Source organism: Cervus canadensis, chromosome 1 (genome assembly GCF_019320065.1).
Source record: "Cervus canadensis isolate Bull #8, Minnesota chromosome 1, ASM1932006v1, whole genome shotgun sequence".
Classification (NCBI taxonomy): Eukaryota; Metazoa; Chordata; class Mammalia; order Artiodactyla; family Cervidae; genus Cervus; species Cervus canadensis.
In genome coordinates, this window is record NC_057386.1 from 40,869,834 (window position 1) to 40,894,245 (window position 24,412).

Consider the following 24,412-nt stretch of genomic DNA (forward strand, 5'->3'; position numbering starts at 1 on the left):
CTGGTCCTTGATGGGCATGGTCTGGGTGGGCTGTGCGCAGGTCTTCGACGCCCGGAACTGTTCCACGGCCCAGGAAATGTTCGAACACCTCTGCAGACACGTGCGTTATGCCACCAACAATGGCAACATCAGGTGCGTGTGCCTTTCCCAAGGCTACAGCTGGGGCCCCGCACAGCCCCCTGAGGCTTAGCCGAGAGATGCAGGCAGGTTTAAGCTCCTGGAGAGGCCAGAGAGAAAGAAAGTAGGAAGACCTCGGCTTCTTCAGGGAGTCTTCACAGTGAGCCTGCCTCCGTGAGCTTAGTGCATCATCAGTGGCCCATTTCCTTGGTTTCTTTCTGACTTGGAGCCATTTGGAGGAGACAGGGGGGATCTTTAAGGGGGTAACTTCACTCTTCAAGGTTAGGGTCCCCACTTTGTAGAAGGGATGAGAAGTTGGTTTTGCAGCCGATGGGTCCAGTGTGGTGTGGGGTGTGGGGGTGGGGGACTCGCTGCTCATCCATACCCACCCCTGCCTTACCGTCCCCCCCCTCCCCCACCCCCGCCCAAACAAGGAGGTCAAGGCCAACTCATTCGGTCATTCATTCATTTTTCTATTTGGCAAACACTCAGTGTCTGCCTGATGGGGACCCAACCCAGGACTAGGCTTGGGGGTGGGAAGTGAGTAGGACCCTAAGACGAGGCTCCAGCCCGCTATGAACCTACACCTCGCACTAGACAAGCACCCAGCTAACTCAATGCCTAAAAGAGAGATACGGTCCATCTGCAGAAAGGGCTGGGACAGCCTGAAGGGTGGGAAGGGCTCCCTGGAGGGTTGGTGGTGGTCCCTGCGCTGATCTGGAAGGAAGGGTAGGAGCTGGAGGGACAAGGACGGAGAAGATATGTCAGGAAGTGGACAGGCTACACAGAGGCTGGCGAGAGCTTGGCATGTCTCAGGGCTGCAGGGGTTTGGTTCAGTTAGCTTGGGTGTAGAGCGCTGGGGAGTGGGAAGATGGGAGGGAAGGGGGACCTGTTAGGGGGGTGGTGGCTGGAAGCCCCCACCGAAGCCGGGTGGCAAACAGTACCATCCTCATCTTGGGAAAGGTCGGCCATCACCGTGTTCCCCCAGCGGAGCGATGGGAAGCACGACTTCCGGGTCTGGAATGCCCAGCTCATCCGCTATGCTGGCTACCAGATGCCGGATGGCAGCATCAGAGGGGACCCCGCCAACGTGGAGTTTACACAGGTATCGGACCCAGCTTTGGCGGGTGAGAGCGGAGCCCAGAGCGGCCCAGGGACCTGGATCTCCAGGCTCACTGGGCGTGTCTTGCCTCCAGCTGTGCATCGACCTGGGCTGGAAGCCCAAGTACAGCCGCTTCGACGTGTTGCCTCTAGTTCTGCAGGCTGACGGCCACGACCCAGAGCTCTTCGAAATCCCCCCTGATCTTATACTCGAGGTGCCCATGGAACATCCCAGGTAAGCAGGCTGTGGGTGCTGGCAGTGTGCGTTCACACGCATGCCCCCTCCTTTCTGAAGAGAGATCCAGTCCTCAGGACCCTCCCTGCTCCTCCCCCAAAGCCCAGCCAGCAGCAGCTTGATGCCCAGAAGGGCTGGCTTTCCAAGTCCATCACTTCACCCTGTTCAGCAGCTTTGTTGGGCCTCAGACCTATGAGAAGATGCTGCTGGGGACAGGAAAGCAATGGCTTAGGTAGACTGGGCCCTGGGAGCTTGGGAAGTGGTGACCCCGGGAGGGGAAGCCTTGAAAGGCTATGTTCTGTTGAGTCCTCAGCATTTAGCCCAGAGCCTGCCACTTATTTGATGCTTAATACGAGTCCTTGAAAAATCTCACGAATGAATGCGTAATTAGCCAATGACACATGTTATGTCCAATTCACCTCTCCAGGTGGGATGAACTTAGAGATCAGCACTTGAAAAGGCGTTTTCTTGGTTGACTGTTTTTCTGAGGCTTTTATTAGGGGGTGAGCATGGGCCGCAGTGAAGGCGCCATTGCCACCAGCCCTGCCTCCCTGCCAGGTACGAATGGTTCCGGGAGCTGGAGCTCAAGTGGTACGCCCTGCCAGCCGTGGCCAACATGCTGCTCGAGGTGGGCGGCCTCGAGTTCCCAGGCTGCCCCTTCAATGGGTGGTACATGGGCACGGAGATTGGAGTCCGGGACTTCTGCGACGTCCAGCGATACAACATCCTGGAGGTAATGAGGGCCGTCCAGCTGGGCCGGCTGGAGGTGCGGGCCTGCGGGTGGGGCCCCAGGGACCGCCTCACCCCCATTTCTCTGCCTCTACAGGAAGTGGGCAGAAGGATGGGCCTGGAAACGCACAAGCTGGCCTCACTCTGGAAGGACCGGGCTGTCGTTGAGATCAACGTTGCTGTGCTCCACAGTTTCCAGGCATGTCCACTGTCTGTGGGTCTGAAGGCACTCTGGTTAGAAGGTTATCTGGTCCAGCCGCTCATGTCATTCTTGATTTTCCCCTTAAGGCTTTGCTCATTTATTTGTGCACCTAACAGTGTTGAATACCCAGTTTATGTCAGGTGCTGGGGGATACAGAGACAAGCCCTCTCAGGTCTTCTAGTGTAAACTTGAATGCTTCTAGCAACAGGCAACTCCTTACCTCTCAAGACTGATCAATCCTGGCATTTGAGCAGTCCTCTCCCAGTTTTCAAGGACTTTTATTCCTGAAAATCCTCACCCTCTCATAGCAGCTGTCTCCTTATCCATTGGATCATTTCTACTGATGACCAATAAGCTGTAATGATTCCTATCTCAAAGAGATAAATGACTAACTAGCCAAATACTCCCCCTAACCAGCTACTACCTTGTTTTTCTACTTCCATTTACAGCAAAACCATTGATGTGCTAAGTTGCTTCAGTTGTGTCTGACTCTTTGTGACCCATGGATTGTAGCCCACCAGGCTCCTCTGTCCATGGGATTTCCCAGGCAAGAATACTGGAGTGGGTTGCCATGCACTCCTCCAGGGGATCTTCCCAACCCAGGGATGGAACCCCAGGTCTCCCACATTGCAAGTGGATTCTTTACCATCTGAGCCACCAGGGAAGCCCCCAAACCATTGAAAGACCTCATAATACATTCTCACCTCCCACCTCCTCCAGTCAGGCTTTTATCCTCCACAGCTGTGCCAGTCACACTGGAATTCTGACTTTTATTCAGACTCACCAAGATGGTCCCCACCCTAGGGCCTTTGCACTTGCTTTTCCCTCTGCCTAAAACTCTTGCCACAAATCATCCTATGAACAGCTCCTTCCCTTCAGCCAGGTCTCAATTATCACCTCTTCAGAGCAGCCGTCTCTGACATCATAAAAATGGCATGCTCACCCCACCTTCATCCTGTCTCTTATTCCTTTAACCCTTTCTTTTCCTTTACAATTGTTATTAGATCCTGATATAGTCCATCTTTCTCTTTCTGTTTTTATTTATGTATTTATTTTTGGCTGCACTGGGTCTTCATTGTTGTGCACAGGCTTCCCCTAGTTGCTGCGAGCAGAGGCTGCTCTCTAGTTGTGGTGCATGAGTTTCTCATCGCAGTGGCTTTTCTTGTGGAGCGTGGGCTCTAGAGCATGTGGGCTTCAGTAGTTGCAGCACATGGGCTCAATAGTTGTGGCGTGCGGGCTTAGGTGCCCCGTCACATGAGGGATCTTCCCGGATCAAGGATCGAACCCATGTCTCCTGCATTGGCAGGTGGATTCTTAACCACTGGACCACCAGAGAAGTCCATCTTCTTCTTTCTTTCTTTGCCCCATTAGAATGTAGGCTCCATGGGGCAGGGGCCTTGTCTCTCTAACCCTAACCCTGGAGCCTAGAAGAGTGTCTGGCACGTGGAGATGCTAAAAATGTATTCCCTCGATGAAAGACCCAGAGCCCACGTCCACACGAGCAGTGGTTATCTTGCTTCCCTATCTGGGGGGCAGCGTCCACCACACATAGCAGGCTGGTTTCTGTGTGGGACTGAGCCCTCTGGCCCATCTGCTGCTCTCTCTCATATAAACACTCCGCTTGTGGGAAGGAGCCATGGGACGTGTGAAGCTATTATTGCTTTAGAAACTGGGATCATCTCCATAAAGCTGGCAGATGTCCTGGAAACCCGGCCACTGGGCTGAGAGTCATTCATTCATTCAGCGAAGTTTTATTGTACATTTTTCATGTGTCAGGCACTAGGCCAGGCAAAGAATATGAGCAGTGAACAAAACAGACAGAAACCCTGACCTTGTGGAAAGTAGTGGGAGCTGACTTTAAACACCCAGTAAATACATATGATCACGCGCTGTTCCCTAGGGCTGGTCACCCTATAGACGGGTCAAGCTTGTGCCTGACTGTAGGGAGTAGGGGGCATGGGGAAGCTCTGAGACAAGACAGGAAGAGCCCCCTGTGGCTGGCCCAGCTTGGGAAGGCCCTAAGGCTGAGGACCACACATCCTGACCCCGGGATCAGCTCTGACATTGGCAGGATGTGGATATGTCCCAGAAAATCTGCTGACCCTCAGCAGTCTCCTGACCACTGCTGACCACGTCCCTCCACTGCTTGAGAGTCTCCAGGCAGGACTTCCCCATGACCCTCCTTCGGGGTCAACTTCAAAAGACTTGGGCTCATTTCCTCATCTGTAAAACAGAGATAATAATGGTACCTCCCTCACTAGGTTACAGTAAGAATGAAATGAAAACCAATACAAAATGTTTAGCTGCACTCCCTGACCCACAGTGAACACTCAAAAAATATTCGGGTTTTTTTTTTTTCTGTTTTATTTATGTATTCGGCTACACCCGGTCTTAGTTGCCACACAAGGGATCTTCAGTCTTCATCGCAGCATGTAGGATCCTCTTCATTGCTGCTTGAGGAAGCTTTTAGTTATAGCATGTAGACTCTATTAGATATTAATAGTTCCTCGACCAGGGATCGAACCTAGTCCCCTCTGCCTCCCATATTGAGAGCTCAGAGTCTTAGCCACTGGACCACCATAGAAGTCCAGCATCAGTTTTGTTGTTATTATTATTTATTACTGTTACAACCATCTCACCACCATCACCATCAGCTCCTGAGCCTAAAACTGGTCTGGCATCCAGGAGCTGCCGTGTGAAAAGTGAAGTGTTAGTCGCTCAGTTGTGTCCGACTCTTTACCACCCCGCGGACTGTATGTAGTCCACCAGGCTCCTCTGTCCATGGAATTTTCCAGGCAAGAACACTGGAGTGGGTTGCCATGCCCTTCTCCAGGGGATCTTCCCGACTCAGGGATCAAACCTGGGTCTTCTGCACTGCAGGCAGATCCTCTACTGTCTGAGCCCCCAGGGAAGCCCCCAGTTGCCGGGTGTGTAAAAGTTTACCAGGCGCGGCTGATCCTACTAGTCCCGCCACCAGCGGGCTCCTCTCCTGCCTCCTGACCTGGTCTCAAGCAATGCCTGTCCGCTGCCTAACTGGTACCCGTCTCTCAAAACTCACCTCCTCTTAGGAGCTTGTCTCTAAAGAACTCACCTCCTCTTAGGAGCTGTCTCTAAAGTTCCCCCATCTCTCCTCCAGGCCCCTGTCAGCCCTTCGTCAGCACCTGCTCTGACCTCCGGGGTAGCTTCTGTCAGACTTCGTGAAACGGCTGAGGTCCTTCTGCCTCCCCCAGTTAGAACATGATCTAAAGCAGAAACGGGGCTGCGTCTTTCTCCTCTATATGCAGTGCCTGGTAGATAGAAATAATAATAGCAGCTAACGTTTACCGAGCATGTTTTATGCTTTACTTGTTAACTATTTTAAGATTTTTAATAATTATTTTTGGCTGTGGTGGGTCTTCGTTGTGCACAAGCTTTCATCTGGTTGCAGCGAGCAGAGGCTGCTTTCTGCTTGCAGTGCGTGGGCTTCTCATTACGGTAGCGTCTCTTGTTCCAGAGCACGGGCTCTAGGGCACACGGGCTCAGTAGCTGCGGCGCATGGGCTTAGCTGCCCCACGGCAGGTGGGATCTTACTTCCCAGACCAGGGACTGAACCCGTGTTCCCTCTGGCAGGCAGATTCTTAGCGATTGGACCCCCAAACACATCCCTTATTTATTGCATCCTTTCAACAACATGATGATGTGCCAACCATTACCATCCCCATTTTACAGACGAGGAAACTGAGGTTAAGGAACTAATAGCTCAAGGTCACAGAGCTAATGAGAGCCCAAGGTTTGAACTGCTCCATGAAACAAATGTCTCTTGACTGCATGACTTGCTCCAGATGATGTGGCTGCTCTTGCTGGATCATTCCAGGAAGGCTCAGGCCCCTTGGATTCTAATTTTAAGACATGGGACATGGTAGTTATTTGTCTTCCATATGCTGTAGTTCCCCCAGGGCTTCAGCCCTATTCAGAGATGTCTAGTTCCTTCTTGGCTGAGACAGCCACTCCTTTGGGAGGTGATTCCTGGAACTCTCTGCCAACAAGTGACAAAAAAAAGGCACTGTGGTTTGATTCAACAGCATCCAGAGAGCCATTTGCTGGGTGTTTGGGGAGAGTGTGAGCATGGCCCGAGAAGCTGGACACCGCCACCAGAGGGCCAAGGGTGGCAGCCTGTGGTCTGAGGGCTTACCATGGCTATTGTGTCTGCTTGGGCACCTCAGAGGCTCTGGCTGTACCTTGCATTTGGGTATTTATTTTCATCAGTGAGAATGGGTCCAGGGGATTTCGCTCCCTTTTTATAGATTGCCAGGCCCTCCCACGGTCCATCCGGGAGCCCTGCAGCTCACCGGCCACTCTCCTCACTCCTCTCATCAACTCACCTTCTTGCCACCTTCCTATTTAGAAGCAGAATGTGACCATCATGGACCACCACTCCGCTGCAGAGTCCTTTATGAAGTACATGCAGAATGAGTACCGCTCCCGAGGGGGCTGCCCATCTGACTGGATTTGGCTGGTCCCCCCGATTTCTGGAAGCATCACTCCCGTGTTCCACCAGGAGATGTTAAATTACGTCCTGTCCCCTTTCTACTACTACCAGGTAAAAGGGGGGCTTCCTCTACTCTCTTGGGAACTCAGGGGTGGAGGGAGCGTGTGTGCGTCTGCACGTGTGCGTGTGTGTGTGTGTTTGCGTGTACCTGTGTGTGCTCACTAGTGCAGGACATCCAGGGAAGAATCAGGGACACAGAGGCATATATTTAATGCTTTCTGGGCTTCACTCAAGGATGCTTTTGTCCATTTCCACAGAGGTGAGACTGAAGGAAATACCTTTCATTGTACCTTTAGTAGCCCAAAGCTCTGAGAGAGCTGAAGCTCATGGGGGTGACCCCCATTGTGCCTGCCCGCCCAGGGGGGCTGTAGACGGTCACAGAGCACCGTGGTGAGGATCCTGGCTCCCAGCCACATACATCTGGGGTGATTCTCCCACTTCCTAGCTGTGTGTTCTCGGGTGGGTCATTGCACCCATCTAAGCCCTGATTTTCTCATCTCTGAAAAGATGGATGTCAGCTCCATGATGGCAGAGGTGGTCAGGAATCCCGTGAGCTGGTGCCCGGAACAGCTCAGCCCAGTGCCCTACCCAGAGTACACTCAGGAACTGCCACCCAGTGAAACGGGCTCTTTTTTTTTTTTTTGGTCCAAAAAGACCTTGGTTAGATTTAGGGAGGAGCTTCCTTGTTCTAAAGGTAAGAAGGAGGGTGACTGACTGCCTGGGACACTGTGGGCCTGTTGTCACAGCACTTCCTACTCTCAACGGCATTCCAGGTCAGACTATACATTATATACAGTCTATATAGGCTTCCAATGATAAGACATCAAAAGGAAAGAGAAGTGAGGCCCCTCCTTCCAGGGGGACAGCTGAATGAAAATCAGCTGATCTGTGCCAGACGGGAGCTTCAAGTCTGAGGGAGACAGACAGATGCAGCCCTTCCCTGTGTGGCTTTCAGTGAGGGGGTGGGGACAGGGTCTGCTTGCCTCCCCACCCCCCCAACTTACGAGGGGCATGAAGGGCCCTCTGTCTCTCCAAGCCAGAGCCAAGCCAGGGCCTGTCTTGCCTACATAACTGTCCTCTTTTCTGAAGGTAGAGGCCTGGAAAACCCACGTCTGGCAGGATGAGAGGCGGAGGCCCCAGAGAAGAGAGATTCGATTCAAAGTCTTGGTCAAGTAAGTAGGAGCGGTCAATGTTAACATCTGAATGGCAGCCCTTCCCTCTAGGCCTTGAAGGACAGGGAACAAAGAGAAAGGATTCGGACGGAGGGCCTTCTCTGGCAGTCCAGTGGTTAGGACTCAGCGCTTCCACTGCGGGGTGCGCGGGTTTGATCCCTGCTGGGGGCGCTAAGATCCCACATGCCTCATGGCCAAAACACTAAAGCATAAAACGGAAGCACCATTGTAATGAATCCAATAAAGACTTTAAAAATCTTCTTTAAAAAGCACATTAAAACTAGTTAAAAAAAGAGAGAGAAAGGGTTTTGTTCCCAGATATATGTGCTTGCTAAGGCACTTCAGTCGCGTCTGACTCTTGCGACCCTATGGACTGTAGCCTGCTAGGCTCCTCTGTCCATGGAATTCTCCAGGCAGGAATACTGAAGTGGATTGTCATGCCCTCCTCCAGGGGATCTTTCTGATCCAGGGATCAAACTTGTGTCTCATTATGTCTCCTGCACTGGCAGACGGAGTCTTTACCCCAGGCACCACCAGACCCCAATTCCATGGGTCGCCTGCCACCTCTGCCCCAGAGTTCTCTCGTCTCTATTTTCCCAAAGGACCTGAGTGGTGGGTTGAACAGGGGAGGGGAATGAAACAAAGTCCATAGCTGGTAAGAAGCCTGGATTCTTTTCCCTCAACCTGCCCCGCTGTAAGCGCAGGGCCCCCGTCTTCCTTTTTGGAAGGCTGACTTGGCACCTACTCTGTCGTCCCCACAGAGCCGTGTTCTTCGCCTCGGTGCTGATGCATAAGGCCATGGCATCCCGGGTCAGAGCCACGATCCTCTTTGCAACGGAGACAGGGAGATCAGAAACGCTGGCCCAGGACCTCGGAGCTTTGTTCAGCTGTGCCTTCAACCCCAAGGTAGCCACCTCAGCCTGTGTGTGGGGAAGTCTGGGACGGTTTACAGTGATTGCTCTGCTCCTAGATATCTCTGAGCCTCGGGACATACTTTGCAACTCTGTGATAGAAGGAGAGATATGTGTCCCGGGATTCCCAACTTACCCAGTAGATAAGCTTTCCATAGTGTTCCAGGAAACACAATTTGAGAAACATGTTCCTAATGATGCCAAGTCTCCGAGCTGTTCCAGAGGAATTTTATTATCATTCATGGAGCACCTCCTATATGGGGTGCGGGGCTAAAGGCGAAGGACACAGAGAATGGACAAGATGCAGAGAAACAAAACGAAACCCCTAAGGGTGACTCATTCTTTCTAGCAGTGTTGGATTTGAGCCTCCATCATTGAAGTCACTGAAGCATCCCGGGTTCAGGCTGGCCTGGGTTATAACCTGAGGCTGTGACGTATTTCACCTGAGATTAGCTTCAGGCAAAGCATTTGTGTTCTCAAGATGCCAAAGGGGTTGAGCAATTTTGTAACCCGCTCATGCTGTTTTTGTGAAAAATATGTCCGCATTCTTGGAATCTGAAATAGCGGTGGAAGTGGTGAGACGTGATGTGGGACATGGAGTGTTTTGGAGGCAGAGCCCCCAGGGCTGGGTGATGTGCTAGCCGTGGGAGAATCGAAGAACCCAGGACGCTGTGTGCAAATAGGTTCGGTTGGCAGGGACATGTTAAGTACTTACCTCCTCCGTGCCAGGCACTAGGGGATGGAGCTGATGATGGGGACCCAAGCGCTGGGTGCCTGGGGAGGGCGTGGAGGGAGTCGGCCTGGGGAACGAGGGCTGACGTCCACCCTGGGTGCCCTGCAGGTTCTCTGCATGGATCAGTACCAGCTAAGCCATCTGGAGGAGGAGCAGCTGCTTCTGGTGGTGAGCAGCACTTTTGGCAACGGAGACTCCCCCGGCAATGGAGAGGTGGGTGGCCCAGGGCCCAGGGCCCAGGGGTCTGGGGGCTGGTAAGGGCCCGAGAGGACGGAGGGAAGGGTCTGGGGACTCAGCATGTCCTAAGGAGGGCATTTGGGAGTGAGAGCTCCGATCACTGTGGGTTGCCCTAACGTTAGCCATCAGCCTTCCTTCCTCCTTTGTAATTACCAGTGTATACTCGAGCTGCCAAGCCTATGACGTGCTTCATATATTTCAGTAAATTGACCTGCCTTTTTAAATTCAAAAATTCATTTTTAGAGGAAACTTTATATCAGTCTCACAAATGGAAAGCCAGCAAAGAGTGGTCCCACGTACATCCAATGAAAGTCAAACAGTTATTGAATTTTAGCCAGATACTGTTGCCTAACCATGGCTTACTTTGTTCTTCAAAAAGAGTAATAAGTAAGTATTAGAGAAGTGTTAAGTCTCCACTGGCAGTGATCTGAGATTTTTCCCTAGAGTTCAGGACAAGAAAATAAAATGTTTGAAACAGGAGTAACTATTTAAAAATTATAGAAAAAAGAATATTTTCCTACCATGTGATTTGACACTATTTTCCATCTCAAGTTATCTTGGAAAAAAAAACAAAAGAAAGTGAAATTGTTAGTTGTTCAGTCATGTTTGAGTGTCTGCGACCCCAGTGGACTATAGCCTGCCAGGCTCCTTGTCCATGGGATTCTCCAGGCAAGAATACTGGAGTGGGTCACCATTCCCCTCCTGGCCCAGGGGTCAAACCCAGGTCTCCCACATTGCAGGCAGATTCTTTACCACTGCACCACCTGGGAAGTTATCTTGAGTTTCTGGGAAATCAAGGTTATTTTGGAGAATATGGGACCAATTGTCAATCTGACAAGAAGAAAGGCTCAGGCCCCATCAGGAGATCCTCTGGAGATACCCTGCTATTAGACAGCACCCCCCCACACCAGGGCTGGGCTCTCCTGGGTCCCCCATCAAAGGTCAGGCCCCCGTGAGTTGCTGAGGCTGAAACTGTCCCTGAGTCCCAGTCAGGTGATCCACATATACCAACCTCCACGTGAGGATCTTGGACTTTGTCCTGCCAGATCTGGCCAGTCTTCAAATGAGCCACTGGATGAGTAGGAGACGCAGGGCTCTCATTAATCGTGTTCTGAGACATCTGTGATTCTCTTTCTAGAAACTGAAGAAGTCCCTCTTCATGCTGAAAGAACTCACCAACAAGTTCCGGTAATGCCCTTCCCTGCTCCCAGAGTCTGGGTTCCACCTGAGCATGGAGCTGGGGATTTACGAGAGGGGGATTTCTCTGGGACGTCCAGGCACAAAGAGAGCCTGTCTTCAAGGGTGCATTGGTTAAAGCACGAAAACCAAGTACCTCTCTTGGGTCTGCAGGCCAAGGTGGGGTTGGTCTTGGGAGTTGATGACAAGGTTCGGCAGTCAGGGAAGACAGGAAGGGGACGTGTGCCCTGGTGATCCTTGCCCAGCTGGCATGAACATGTCCGGGGGCTGGCCTATGGCTTGTTGGCCCTGGGGCAGGTGGCAGGTCGGCTCACCCAGGCTCCATGCGTGTCCTCCTCTGGCAGGTATGCTGTGTTTGGCCTTGGCTCCAGCATGTACCCTCAGTTCTGCGCCTTTGCTCATGACATCGACCAGAAGTTGTCCCAGCTGGGGGCTTCTCAGCTTGCCCCAACCGGGGAAGGGGACGAACTCAGCGGGCAGGAGGAGGCCTTCCGCAGCTGGGCCGTGCAAACCTTCAAGGTCAGTTCACAGCTGGGAGCTGCCCCACCACATGGGCAGGGAAGCTGTGGTGTGCGTGTGCCCCAGACACCTGTGCCAGGCATCCTGGGGTTCACCACCCCTATTGGGCCCTGTAGGCATGATCCCAGTGTGGGCAGGTTGGAGGACTCAGGTCGCTACTGCACCCCAACAGCCCCCAGAAGAGCTCCACTGAGACATGTGTCCCCCAGGTGGGAGAAGGTAGATAAGATGCTTCCCGGCCCTCGGGGAGCTATGGTTTAAGATCTTCCCCCCTCTGATTATCCAGGTCACCTCCTGACATCCTTGTCTCATTTCAGTGTCCCAGCTACAGAGAACTTGAGACAGGGCTATCTCAGTAGGTCTTTAGGGCCTGCAGCTTGACCCCACTGACTGAGAAAACTCACTGAAGCAAAGTCTTTCACCCCGCAGCGGGGCTTATGAGCACCAGCTTGAGAGGGGCCGGCATGATTCCCAAGCCCCGGTCTCCTCCACACGATTCCACATCAGGAAAATGGGAGCAATCAAACCTGTCTCATGGTGTGGGCATGCAGATAAAAGGAGATGCTATCGTTATTATTAATATTCATAATAGCAGCAACAGCTACTCTGTGCTAGGACCAGCCGCTTTATACAGTCTTCATAATAGCCCTACCAGATTAAGTGTCCTTAGTAATTAAAGCACTTAGCTCAGTTGTAAGGAACATGGCAGCCCCAGGGGTGGTAATGCTGCCGCTGATGACAGGAATGGTTGTTAACACTGGTCTGTTCCATCTTCACCCAGGCAGCCTGTGAGACATTCGATGTCAGTGGCAAGCACCACATTGAGATCCCCAAGCTCTACACTTCCAATGTGACCTGGGACCCACACCACTACAGGCTCAGGCAGGACTCAGAGCCTCTGGAACTCAACAAAGGTACTGCTTCCCTGCACCACGCGGAGCTTGTTTGCCCTTCCTGCTGGGGTGGGCGTGTCTGAGTCCTGAGCCTGTGGTCAAGAACACTGTGTGTTTGTTGTGTGTATGTGCATGTGTGTGTTAGTTGCTCAGTCATGTCTGATTCTTTGCGACCCCCTGGACTATAGCTAGCCAGGCCCTTCTGTCCATGGGATGCTCCAGGCAAGAATACTGGAGTGGATTACCATGCCCTCCTCCGGGAGATCTTCCCGACCCAGGGATCAAACCCAGGTCTCTTGTGTCTCCTGCATTGGTGGGTGGATTCTTTACCACTGTGCCACCTGGGAAGCCCAAGGAGACCACTAGGACCCTCTGAATGGAGGCAGCTAGTCTAGGGCTACCACGCGTCTCTCTCTTATTGGGTCCAAGAGTCTGTAGGGATGCAAGGCCCAGGGCTTGTCTGGTCTCTGAGGAAGGGAATTCAGAAGGAAACCCTGGGAGGGTGGTGGAAAGAGAAGGGTGCTCCTGGGCTCTTTGTCCACCTGCTCTAAGTGATCTCTGACACTCAGCCCAAGTGGAAAGCACAGACAGAGAAACTGAAGTTCAGGGAGGTGTGACAAGTTGCTGGCACGAGGCCAAGTTGGGATGTGGGCCCCGGCCTTCCAGCTCCAGTGGCATCGGGGTATTAATGAAGGGCATTTTGCAGAGGCAATTCCAGGCTGCGGTCCGGGAACTCTGGATGGCCCCTATCGATGCTGGATCCCATGATGCCTCTTGTCTTGTACCATAACTGCAGTGGTCCTGCAGGTTTCTGCATGTTTAGGATATCCTCAGCTTCAACTATGCTCTCCTGTGGATCCCAAGCCATGGGATGCTCTAGAAATCCCCATACCGCGGGCATCGAAGTTGCATTCCCCAGCACCTAGCAGCAGCACAAGCACCTTCTGTCAGACCAAGGGTCTTTATCTGTGATTGGGAAACATAGTGGGAAAAAAAGGCAGGGAAGGAAAACCCCAGCACCGTCCCCATGAGACACCCAGGGGAATGTCGGGTGTAATCGACTCAGCGCGTGGAGGCTGCCCCGCCAACACTCACGAGCTGCATCGCCACTTCACCGTCTCTCTGTTCCACAGCCCTGAGCAGTATGCACGCCAAGCATGTGTTCACCATGAGGCTCAAATCGCAGCAGAATCTGCAGAGTCCGAAGTCCAGGTAGAGCAGAAGACAGGACTTCTGGGGTGAAATTCCACAGATTTTACTTATTTATTTATTTATGGCCACACTAGCTTTCTCTAGTTGCTGTCTGTGGGGGCCACTCTCTAGTTTTGGAGCACAGGTGGAGCACAGGCTCTAGGGTGCATGGGCTTTGATAGTTGCAGCACACAGGCTTAGATGCTCCGAGGCATATAGGATCTTCCTGGACCAGGGATCGAATCTATGCCCTCTGCGTTGGCAGGTGTATTCTTTACCACTGGACCACCAGGGAGGTCCCCACAGATTTTATTTTAATCAAGGGAAGACCAGAGTAAGTCAGTCTTTGAAAGAAGAAAACAAACATATCCGCTGGCCTTATCTATGGTGCTATTGGTAGGACCAGCTAAACTGCTCACCCCTGTGGCCACCAGCACCTTTACATCAGGCCTCCATTAACCGTGGGCCAGTTTTCCAGCTTGAGAATCAGGAACCTGCTTCACCTCCTGTCCTTTGTGATTTAACTATTTCACCAAAAAAAGGAGGGCAAGAGAAACTCAAACCCTTTGGCTCTTCCTTAAGAACTTTCAGGAGAAGTTTTGACAGGGCAGGACGTTTCCCCGCCGGGCAGCCAGTGTTGTGGATTCCCTGTAATTTATCTGTGCTGTCCTTACATTCATTAGCAAAATTGGGCTGTGTTCTAATAAGAACCAGATTTGTGCTGACACTAGGAAAGTTTTGTCTCAATGCCCACGTATCTCCCAGTGACATGCTTTCTCTAGGCAGTCTGTGGCCAAGCTCTTGTGGAGGGTGGCACGGGAGGGATACTGCCCACCCTCTCCCCATGGAGAAGCCACAGTCCCTATCAGCCCCCAGCCCTGGGATGCCGGCAACCTGTGTTCATGGAACCCGGCAGGAACATGAAAGGAGGGCATGTTTCCTGGGGAAGCTGGCCCACCCATCGGGGAGCATGGGAGGAAATCCTGGTGGCATCATCAGAGGCTTCTTTTTCCTTCTCCAGCCGCACCACCCTCCTGGTGGAACTCTCCTGTGAGGGCAGTCAAGCTCCAAGCTACCTGCCAGGGGAGCACCTCGGAGTTTTCCCATGCAACCAGCCAGCCCTGGTCCAAGGCATCCTTGAGCGAGTGGTGGATGGCCCTGACCCGCACCAGCCTGTGTGCCTGGAGACCCTCTGTGAGAATGGTGAGCCTTCTGCAGGGGAGCTTGGCTGAGGCGACCTCAGCATCCTCCCACCTCCCCCACTCCAGCCCCACTGATGGGTTGGGCTGCAAACACTCATCTAGTCTTGTCCTTCTGGCTGAGTAGGGGACTCCTGAAGCCTGCCCCAAAGCAGCCTTGCAAATAGTTCTGGACTATTTATTCTGGGCTATATATTCTGGACTATAATAGTTCCAGCAAGAAGGGATTCTTCCTTGGAACTATCTGCCCAACACCAGAGGCTGGGCTGTCTTTCCCCTTCATTCAGTTCCTTAACTGGCCACTTTGGTTGATTGATTCATTTTTCCATAGAAATTTTAACCACTCGTATCTATATACCAGGGTCTTCCCAGGTGGCTCAGCAGTAAAGAATCTGCCTGCAATGTAGGAGATGCAGGTTCAATCCCTGGGTCAGAAAGATCCCCTGGAGAAGGAAGTGGCAATCCACTCCAGTATTCTTGCCTGGGAAATCCCATGGAACAGAGGAACCTGGTGGGCTACAGTTGCAAGAGTCGGACACAACTTAGCGATTAAACTATCACCACCGCCATCTGTATAGAGAGAAAGAAAATGAAGTCACTCAGTTGTGTCCAACTCTTTGTGACCCTGTGGACTGTAGCCTACCTTCGTCCATTGGATTCTCCAGGCAAGAATACTGGAGGGGGTTGCCATTCCCTTCTCCAGAGGATCTTCCGGACCCAGAGATTGAACCCAGGTCTCCTGCATGCAGGCAGATGCTTTACCCTCTGAGCTACCAGGGAAGCCCAATACCATCTGTATACCAGGCTACAAAACATCTATATCCTGGGCTATGTGTGCATGTGTGCTAAATCATTTCAGTCGTGTCTGACTCTTTGTGACCCTATGGATTGTAACCCACCAGGCTCCTTTGCCCATGGGATTTTCCAGACAAGAATACTGGAGTGGGTTGCCATATCTTCCTCCAGAGGATTTTCCCAACCCAGGGATTGAGCCCATGTCTCCTGCAATGAAGGCGGATTCTTTATCATTTGAGCCACCAGGGAAGCTCCCACCTGTGCTAAAATGAATGAGACTTCATGTCTACCCTCAGAAAACCTATTACTTAGTACAGGAGGCAGATATGCAAGAATAGTCATAATAATTAATATTATAACAATAACAGTAGCAGCCACCACAGGATAGAAAAAGATTTTTCTCTAAATGAACAACTCACCTACCTCTAGGGTGTACATCAGTCTTTGGTGAATTTAGTCACTGTGAGTCTGTAGTTCACCTGTGTGTGTACTGCTGAAGTTCAAGTCCATGCCAGAGAGGGGCTGGACTCTGGTGCATGGTTAGTTTTGCAGGATTGTGTCCACTTGGGTGCCCTTTGGGGGGCTATTGATCAGCCTTTCCTAGCAGTCCTATCTCTGAGCACCATCCTCCTGCACTTGAGTTGGGCATGTGAGCCCTTTTACTGTTCCTGGAACCAGAATTTCAGTGTCTTCTCTCGCCCGCAGCTGGAGGATGGAGGGTGTCTGTCCCAGAAGCCTAATCACTCTTTGGGAAACCTAAATGGGGCTTCTTTCCTATCCTGTCTCCTTTCTTCCCTCTTCAGGCAGCTACTGGGTCAAGGACAAGCGACTGCCACCTTGCTCACTCAGCCAGGCTCTCACCTATTTCCTGGACATCACCACCCCACCAACCCAGCTGCTGCTCCGAAAGCTGGCCCAGCTGGCCACGGAAGAGGCTGAGAAGCAGAGGTTGGAGACACTATGCCAGGTGAAGGTTGGGGCTGGTGGGTGAGGCTGGGGCAGGGTCCCAGAGTCGGGGGAGCCTGAGCCTAGAGCTGGTTTTTAAGCTTCAAGAGGATCCACCCCAACTTCCCAAAGTGTGACTTGTCAAAGGCTGGTGGGAATTCAGACATCCTCTTCCTTCCCATTTCTAGGACATAGTTGCATTAAGTGAACTGAGTTTTTTGAATGTCTGCAGGATGCAACCTAAGTGCCCTTCCTCAGAAATTAGCTAGAAAAGGAGAACTATTCTCTTTTGTATTCCCCACCCCTGGAAGAAGCCTGGAACTCAGGAAGTGTTGGAGGATGGATGATGTGGATGAATGGACATAGTAAAAGATGTGTAGTAGTTGAATTAATAAATGAATGAAAGAATGCATTAACTCACTGGAAACTTTCTAGGCCCAAGTCTTTGCAAAGGCACTTCTAACCCAGGGATCGAACCTAGGTCTCCTGCATTGCAGGCAGATTCTTTACCAGCTGAGCCACAAGGGAAACCCAAAGAATACTGGAGTGGGTAGCCTATCCCTTCTCCAGCAGATCTTCCTGACCTAGGAATCAAACTGGAGTCTCCTGCATTGCAGATGGATTCTTTACCATCTGAGCTGCCAGGGAAGCCCTTTGCAAAGGCACTGGATATCATTGTCTCTAATTATCTTGATTACTGCCATTAACCTGTGGCTGCACTACACTAACTTGGCACACATTTTATCACTTAATTCTCACAACATCCCCACGAGGTAGGCAATGCTGTCCTCATTCCACAAAGGTTAAGTAATGGGGACAAGATCCCACAAATAGTAAGAGCCTTCAGGCAAGGTTTGAACCCAGGTCTGTTCAGTTGTTTCTGACTCTTTGTGACCCAGTGGACTGTAGCCTGCCAGGCTTCTCTGTCCATGGAGTTCTCCAGGCAAGAATACTGGAGTGGGTTGCCATTTCCTTCTCCAGGATATGGTTCCAAAGCTCTCCCCTAAATTAGGTTATGATGAAAATTTGACTGCTGCCCATGTATGATTCCAAAACACTCCCCCAAATTAGGTTGTGATAAATATTTGACTGCTGCCCACCAGTAGTTGACAGTAAGGTTCTAAGCACACAAGTTAGAGAGAGGCTACTCCTCTCCACCGTAGTATTTTCAGCACCACGGACAGCACCTAGTTCTTTGAAATATTTGCTGTGGGAATGAATGAGTGAATGAATGAATACTGAATTGTGACAGCCTCTTCCCTCCATGTGGAGCAAGCTCCCAGAGACACTCACATTGCCCTTGACTTTCAGCCCTCGGATTACAACAAGTGGAAGTTCACCAACAGCCCCACATTCCTGGAGGTGCTGGAGGAGTTCCCGTCCCTGCGGGTGTCTGCCAGCTTCCTGCTCTCCCAGCTCCCTATTCTGAAGCCCCGGTACTACTCCATCAGCTCCTCCAGGGACCTCACACCCACGGAGATCCACCTCACTGTGGCCGTGCTCACGTACCGCACCCGAGGTGAGGCTGGGGCAGTGGCTGGGGAGCGGCCCAAGGCTGCTACTTACTGGGCAACTGTCAACACCTCCGAGCTTTGATCTCCTCATCATTAAACATCCATCTTCCAGACCTGTTAACAGCAGTGGGAGGAGTATATGGGAGAGATCACTATGAATCAGGCACTGAGCTAACCTCTTTGTAGATGTGATCTGAGAAGCACATTCACATGGTTTCTGAAAACCAGGCAGAGACCCGCTTTGCTCTGCTAAAGAACATTTGCAGGAGACCTGGGTTCCATCCCTGGGTTGGGAAGATCCTTTGGAGAAGGGAACGGCTACCCACTCCAGTATTCTTGCCTGGAGAATTCCATGAACAAAGGTGCCTGGCAGGTTACAATCCATGGGGTCACAAAGAGTCAAACATGACTGAGTGACTTTCACTCAAAGAACACCTGCAGAGGCCAGGTCTCAGTCCTCGGACCAGGGGAGGGGAGGCAGGTGCACATCCTATGAAAGCAGGATCCCACCCTGAGGGAAACCAACAGGACTGCTCAGTTAGGAGCACTGGAGTAGGAGTTAGGGAAGCTGAGTTGTGACCTGATTCTACTGTTACCTGAGGGACCTTGTACAAGTCACCTTCCCTCTCTGAGGCTCAGCTTCTGCAGTGAGAGAGGCTTGCCTGCTCTCTGAGTCCCTTTCAGCTTTTGCTGACTCTGGGCACATAGAGAGTATAGCTCAGAACCAGGAGGAAGAGCAGCCCTCTGACTAAAGCCTGTAGTGCCTGAGCGGGCAGTTCAGGGAGGAGCCACCGAAAGCGTTCATGCACGGGTGGCAGGGACCACGTAGGTCAGTGTGTGCTGTCCTTGCAGATGGCCAAGGTCCCCTGCACCATGGTGTCTGCAGCACGTGGCTCAGCAGCTTGAAGCCCCAAGACCCGGTGCCCTGCTTTGTGCGAAGGTAGGCACTCCCTCCAATATATCTACTGTGGGACCACTGGCCCTGGGGAGTACTGGGTTGAAAGGGAGGCTTCTGGGGCTTAGATGCCACTCTGGGACCATTGGCCCATAACGAAGGCACTGGGGTCACACGGGGCCTCTCCATTCTAATCCCTGGTGAAAGACCACAGCCAGGTCTCTAGCAGGGACAGAGGCTGACAGTGGTGGTGGGCTCAGAACAACGAAGCTCAGCCTTTTTCCCAAAGGACCCCAGGGTGAGGTGATGGTGCGCCTGGATGGGGGACATGAAATAGCCTGCAGGACATGGGAAATCAAACTTGAGCTCGTTGTCTCCACCGCAACCCCCCCACCCCTCAACACTGCTGCCTCAACCACCACGGTTCCCATGCCTGTCCTGTGTGTGTGCATTAGACCCAGAGTGTCTGAGGACAGGACCTCTTTCCTTCTGTCCCCTCAGTGCCAGCGGCTTCCAGCTTCCCGAGGACCGCTCCCGTCCTTGCATCCTCATCGGACCCGGCACGGGCATCGCCCCCTTCCGCAGTTTCTGGCAGCAGCGGCTCCATGAGGCTGAGCACAAAGGTATAACTGGGGGGCTCCCGGGGGTGGGAGGGGGCACCAGGTGGTGCCCAGCACCTGCCTGGGAGTAGAACTGTAACTGTAACCATCTCACAGACATTTCCTGGCCCCTCTCCCAAGTTTACCTCAGCCTGTGTGGAAAAATGATATGAATGCCCCGGGCCTCAGTTTCCTCATCTGTAAAATAGGGACAGTACTATTTTCAATAGGCTGTGGCAATGAAATGGGATTCCAGTTGGGCGCCCAGCTCAGCCAGCCTTGCAGCATGATCTGCCCGCCCTCTGCTGGCCACCCTGGTAACTGCAACCTGCTCTGGGTCTTGCAGGGCTCCAGGGTGGCCGCATGACCCTCGTTTTCGGGTGCCGCCGCCCGGAAGAGGACCACCTCTACTGGGAGGAGATGCTGGAGATGGCCCGCAAGGGGGTGCTGCATGAGGTGCACACAGCCTATTCCCGCCTGCCTGACCAGCCCAAGGTAAATGCCACAACTGTGCGTGTAGAAAGGGTGGAGCATTAAAAGAACAGACTGTGGTGGGTGTCTGGCTCCCCACAAGCCCCTTACCTCTGTGAGCCTTCACCTCCTCAGCTCCAAAATAGAGGCAAGGGACTTGCCTGGTGGTCTAGGGACTGAGACTCTGTGCTCCCAATGCAGGGGACCCGAGTTCGATCCCTGGTCAGGGAACTAGATCCCACATCATACAACTAAAGATTCTGCATGCGGAAACAAAGACCCAGTGCAGCCAAACAAATAAATATTTAAAAATAAAATGGAAGCAGTTATACAGTCACCGGAGCGGTGCTGTGAAGCTACTGATAGTATGTTCACTCTTCCAGGAGAAGAGACAGGTCCTGAGATGGTCAGGGCTAAGTCAGGGTCATGTATGGGTTCATCCCCAGTGCCCAGCCTGCTGAAGGCTCCCGCCTCTGGATGTACAACTGTTGGGTGGGTGGTGGTCCAGGCACTGCAAGGCTGGAGGATGGCTGCTGTTCCCTGACTGGCCGGCTGACCCACCCTGCTGTCCCAGTGGGCACTTTGCCCCAAGAGCCTGCACAGTCAGAACAGTCTCTTGGCTCAGCCTTTGTGAACTTGTCCCATTGGGCCCCTCCCACGCTGGTACTCCGTGCCTGGTGGTGTCTCCATGCCTGGTGGCATCACTTGTGTGAAGCAAGGGCAGAGAGCCCTGGTTGACTCCAGGACTTCTGAATATCTGGGGAGACCCTTCTCTGAATTAAAAGGAGGGTCCCCTGGACAGTCTGCACTGAGAGACTCCCTTTTCTGGGGTGTAAGCAGATGGGCCTCAGAGCCCTGGGCAGGGCAAGTGGCTTGATTGATGCCTCTTTGGAGTGTGCTAAATTCAGAGCAAGTGTGCTAAATCTGGGAGCTCCACTGGAGGCCAGCTCCGCAAGGGCAGAGCTGTGGTCGGTACTCACCTCTCCAGCCCCAGCCCAGGCCTGGGCCAGGCAAGGCGCCAGTGCACCTCCTCCTCCCGACCTTGATCATCCTCCCTGGCCGGGAGGGTGCTCACTCCACAGCCCCCTGTGCCCCCTCCCCGCCTCCCCATGGCCAGGAGGCCTGACCACAGCCTTTGCCCTCAACGGCGGGGGCCTGGACCCACCATCTCCTCTGGTTTCAGGTCTATGTTCAAGACATCCTGCGGCAGCGGCTGGCAGGCGAGGTGCTTCGTGTGCTCCATGAGGAGCAAGGCCACCTCTATGTCTGCGGGGACGTGCGCATGGCCCGGGACGTGGCCTGCACCCTGAAGCAGCTGGTGGCTACTGCGCTGAGCCTGAACGAGGAGCAGGTGGAGGACTATTTCTTCCAGCTCAAGGTAGGGCCGCTGGTGGAGTGTGTGGGCTCGGGATGCAGGTCACAGGCATGGGCCTGGGAGCCAGGACCAGGGAACTCAGGCTCAGACTGAACTCAAAGGAATCCTAGAGAGGGCAGGAGGTCAGAGCTGGGGTGGGCTGTTAGAAGGCCTGACTGTCCATCCTGATCTGGTTGCTCAGTTGGACAAAGGCAAACATTGATTTTCTGCAAGACACTCAGAGCCCCTAACACGCTGCTGTGCATCAAAGAGCTTGAAGACTCGGAGAAAGCGCACAGCATTTCCCAACCATATTTATCTCAGAGCCCACAGTTCCTGGAGCCCCGCGGGACAAGCACACGGCAGGCTTTGTTGTTGTTCAGTTGCTCAGTCATGTCCGACTCTTTGCGACCCCGTGGACTGCAGAACGTCAGGCCTTTCTGTCCTTCACCATCTCCTGGAGCTTGCTCAAACTCATGTTCATTGAGTCAATGATGCCATGCAATCATCTCGCCCTCTGTCATCCTCTTCTCCTCCTGCCTTCTTTCCTGGCATGAGGGTATTTTCCAATGAATAGGCTTTAATGGCTGTCATAAAGCTTGGGGAGATGTTCTGTGGTCCACACCAGAGTGGGTGCTCATGGGAGTTAAAGAGTCTTAAATGAGATTCAAATCTAATCTAAGCATGGCAATTGGGAAGGCAAATAGTTCATGAGTGTCCGTGTGATGGGGAAATCAGGGAACCCTGGGGGCTGGTCCCAACCTGGACCTGCTGAGTGAGAGGACGCTGCACCAACAGAGCTGATATTAATACCTTGGTCTCTGTTTTCCCTTAAAGAGCCAGAAGCGCTATCATGAAGACATCTTTGGTGCTGTATTTCCCTATGAGGTGAAAAAGGATGAGGCAGCAGGGCTGCCCAGTGATCCCAGAGCTCCAGGCACCCACATGAGAAGTTAAAGCTGCTGGCATGGAACTTAATGACGGCCCCCACTCTCGATTATCTGAGGTCACAGGACTGGGGCGACTGGAGGGAGATTATATCCCCAAGCTTCACATCTTATTTCCCCATCTTCCCTCTCAAACCCTGTACTTGACCTGCTACCAAGTAGCAGCCTTGGAGACAGAGTGTAACCTTTTGTCTCTCTTGAGCCCCTGCTCCAGGGTGATGGAGAGACAGGCCTCCCTGGTCCCTTGGAGACTAGGTCTGCAGTGCCATGTCTGGCCAGGGGGTGAGAAAGAGGGAACTTCCTGGAGTGCACCACTTGGAGTGACCACTAGGAGGCGCTGTCATGCCACTCTGTATTTAGCTGCCCATGTACAGTTATTTATGCCTCTGTATTTAAAACGAGCAAACCCCAATCTGTCTCTTGGGCCTTCCTTGTATGATTACATGATGGAGATATTTATACGAAATACATTTTATTTTAACCACACTGTATATGTATATGTGTGTTTTGTAAGGAAAGCGGCCTTAAGCTGTAGAGTTAGGGTTGGGGTGGTGGTGGTGGGGTTGCCACAGCTTGGACAAAAGTCCCCCACAAAGGGACATACCAGCTTGGCCACGTTGCTTCTCTGAAATGCCCACTGGGCCTGGGGGCAGCACATGAAGTTTTGTGCACATCTGAAAACCTGTGATGGAGGTGAGGAAGCACAGGATGGCCTGAGGGCGCCAGCTAGCTGAGCCCTGCATGGGAAGCATCGCACACGGGGTGTCGCGGAGACGCGAGCTGCCAGTCCTTTAGTGAAGGCCTGCCCCGCAGCCCGTCTCGGGAGTCACCACCTTCTGCTCTGGGGCTGCCTGTTTCATGACAGTTTGGCAATAATGATTTGGCCCCTGAGTGACAAAGCAGGTGAGGCTGGGCTATGTGTCAAGGACTTGATGGTGAGTGAAGGACACACTTCTTCCACGGGGAAGGCTTCTTCAGGGACTGAGCCCGGGGGGAATAAGGAAGGAACTCAGCCAGGGGCTAAGTGGAGGGTTGGCTAAATCTGGCTGCCAGCCTGGGTTTGGACTCTTGTTACCTTGGCTCCTTGGCCCCCTTCTTCCCTCCCCCACTCCTGCTCAGATGGGGTGGCCAGGCGGTGGGGAGGAGGAGAAGGGGCACGCCACCAGTGTCCCAGCGATGCATCTATACAACGTGGCCAAGGACAGTCCCCTGGACCAGCGCCTCTCCCACTCCAGCGAGCAGGGGACCACCGGGGCTCTTGTTACATCGCAGACTGAGGAGGTCTGCAGCAGAGCCCAGATTCTGTGTTTCTAAGGAGCCCCCAGGTGCTGCTGGTCCGAGCCCACCCCGGTTCCCGAGGACTGGATTCTTGGAGTTAGCAGGATGTGCTGGCGTCATGGGGACACACAGTTGGGTCCCCCGGCACTGGCTCTGTGACCGGCGGAACCCCCACACTGAGTCTTTTCCCACTCCCCACACACACTGACCCCCAATGCCGGGGCACCCACAGCAGAACCACACACACAGGCCTCTCTTCTGAGCCAGCTTCTGCGGAGCTCACCGGCCCCCTCCTCCCACCGGGACCCAGGGTTCTGCTGAACTGACCCTGCCGTGTGGCTGCCTGGCCCAGCCCTTGGCCCATTTCAGAAGCATGGAGCCATTGGTTTTCTGGGCTTCACCTCTGTCACCAAGCTCCCAGCAAAGATTCCCATCCAGAGGGGGGCCTGAGCTTTCTCCCACACCCTTGTGGGGTGGGTGGGGGACCCGCTGGGAGCAGGCTCCAATGTCAGGAAGCCCCCTGATCAAAGTGAGCCAGTGATCTCTCCTCCTCCTTCCCTCAGCCAGGATCTTCCCAATTCCGGAGACAACAAAATGTCTCCAGATTCATTTAATAAACCACAACTATCCCATGCACATGTACCAACAAG

General features: G+C 52.9%; 1 protein-coding gene across 3 annotated transcripts in view; it reads left to right on the plus strand.

The window, feature by feature from the left end:
* Positions 1-22,970, plus strand: part of NOS2 (nitric oxide synthase 2) — a 40,969-nt gene extending 17,999 nt beyond the window's left edge. For all 3 annotated transcript variants that reach the window (XM_043480100.1, XM_043480109.1, XM_043480115.1), the window contains 21 exons: positions 41-132; positions 1,081-1,222; positions 1,314-1,453; positions 2,012-2,186; positions 2,280-2,381; positions 6,769-6,963; positions 8,002-8,084; positions 8,846-8,990; positions 9,837-9,941; positions 11,104-11,153; positions 11,507-11,681; positions 12,463-12,595; positions 13,708-13,786; positions 14,787-14,968; positions 16,563-16,726; positions 18,016-18,223; positions 19,071-19,158; positions 19,615-19,736; positions 20,059-20,207; positions 21,367-21,561; positions 22,375-22,970. In XM_043480100.1, coding sequence (XP_043336035.1) covers positions 41-132; positions 1,081-1,222; positions 1,314-1,453; positions 2,012-2,186; positions 2,280-2,381; positions 6,769-6,963; positions 8,002-8,084; positions 8,846-8,990; positions 9,837-9,941; positions 11,104-11,153; positions 11,507-11,681; positions 12,463-12,595; positions 13,708-13,786; positions 14,787-14,968; positions 16,563-16,726; positions 18,016-18,223; positions 19,071-19,158; positions 19,615-19,736; positions 20,059-20,207; positions 21,367-21,561; positions 22,375-22,494 — 2,844 coding nt within the window. In that variant the 3' untranslated portion in view covers positions 22,495-22,970. The remainder of the gene's footprint in view (positions 1-40; positions 133-1,080; positions 1,223-1,313; positions 1,454-2,011; positions 2,187-2,279; positions 2,382-6,768; positions 6,964-8,001; positions 8,085-8,845; positions 8,991-9,836; positions 9,942-11,103; positions 11,154-11,506; positions 11,682-12,462; positions 12,596-13,707; positions 13,787-14,786; positions 14,969-16,562; positions 16,727-18,015; positions 18,224-19,070; positions 19,159-19,614; positions 19,737-20,058; positions 20,208-21,366; positions 21,562-22,374) is intronic.
* Positions 22,971-24,412: the final 1,442 nt, after the last annotated feature.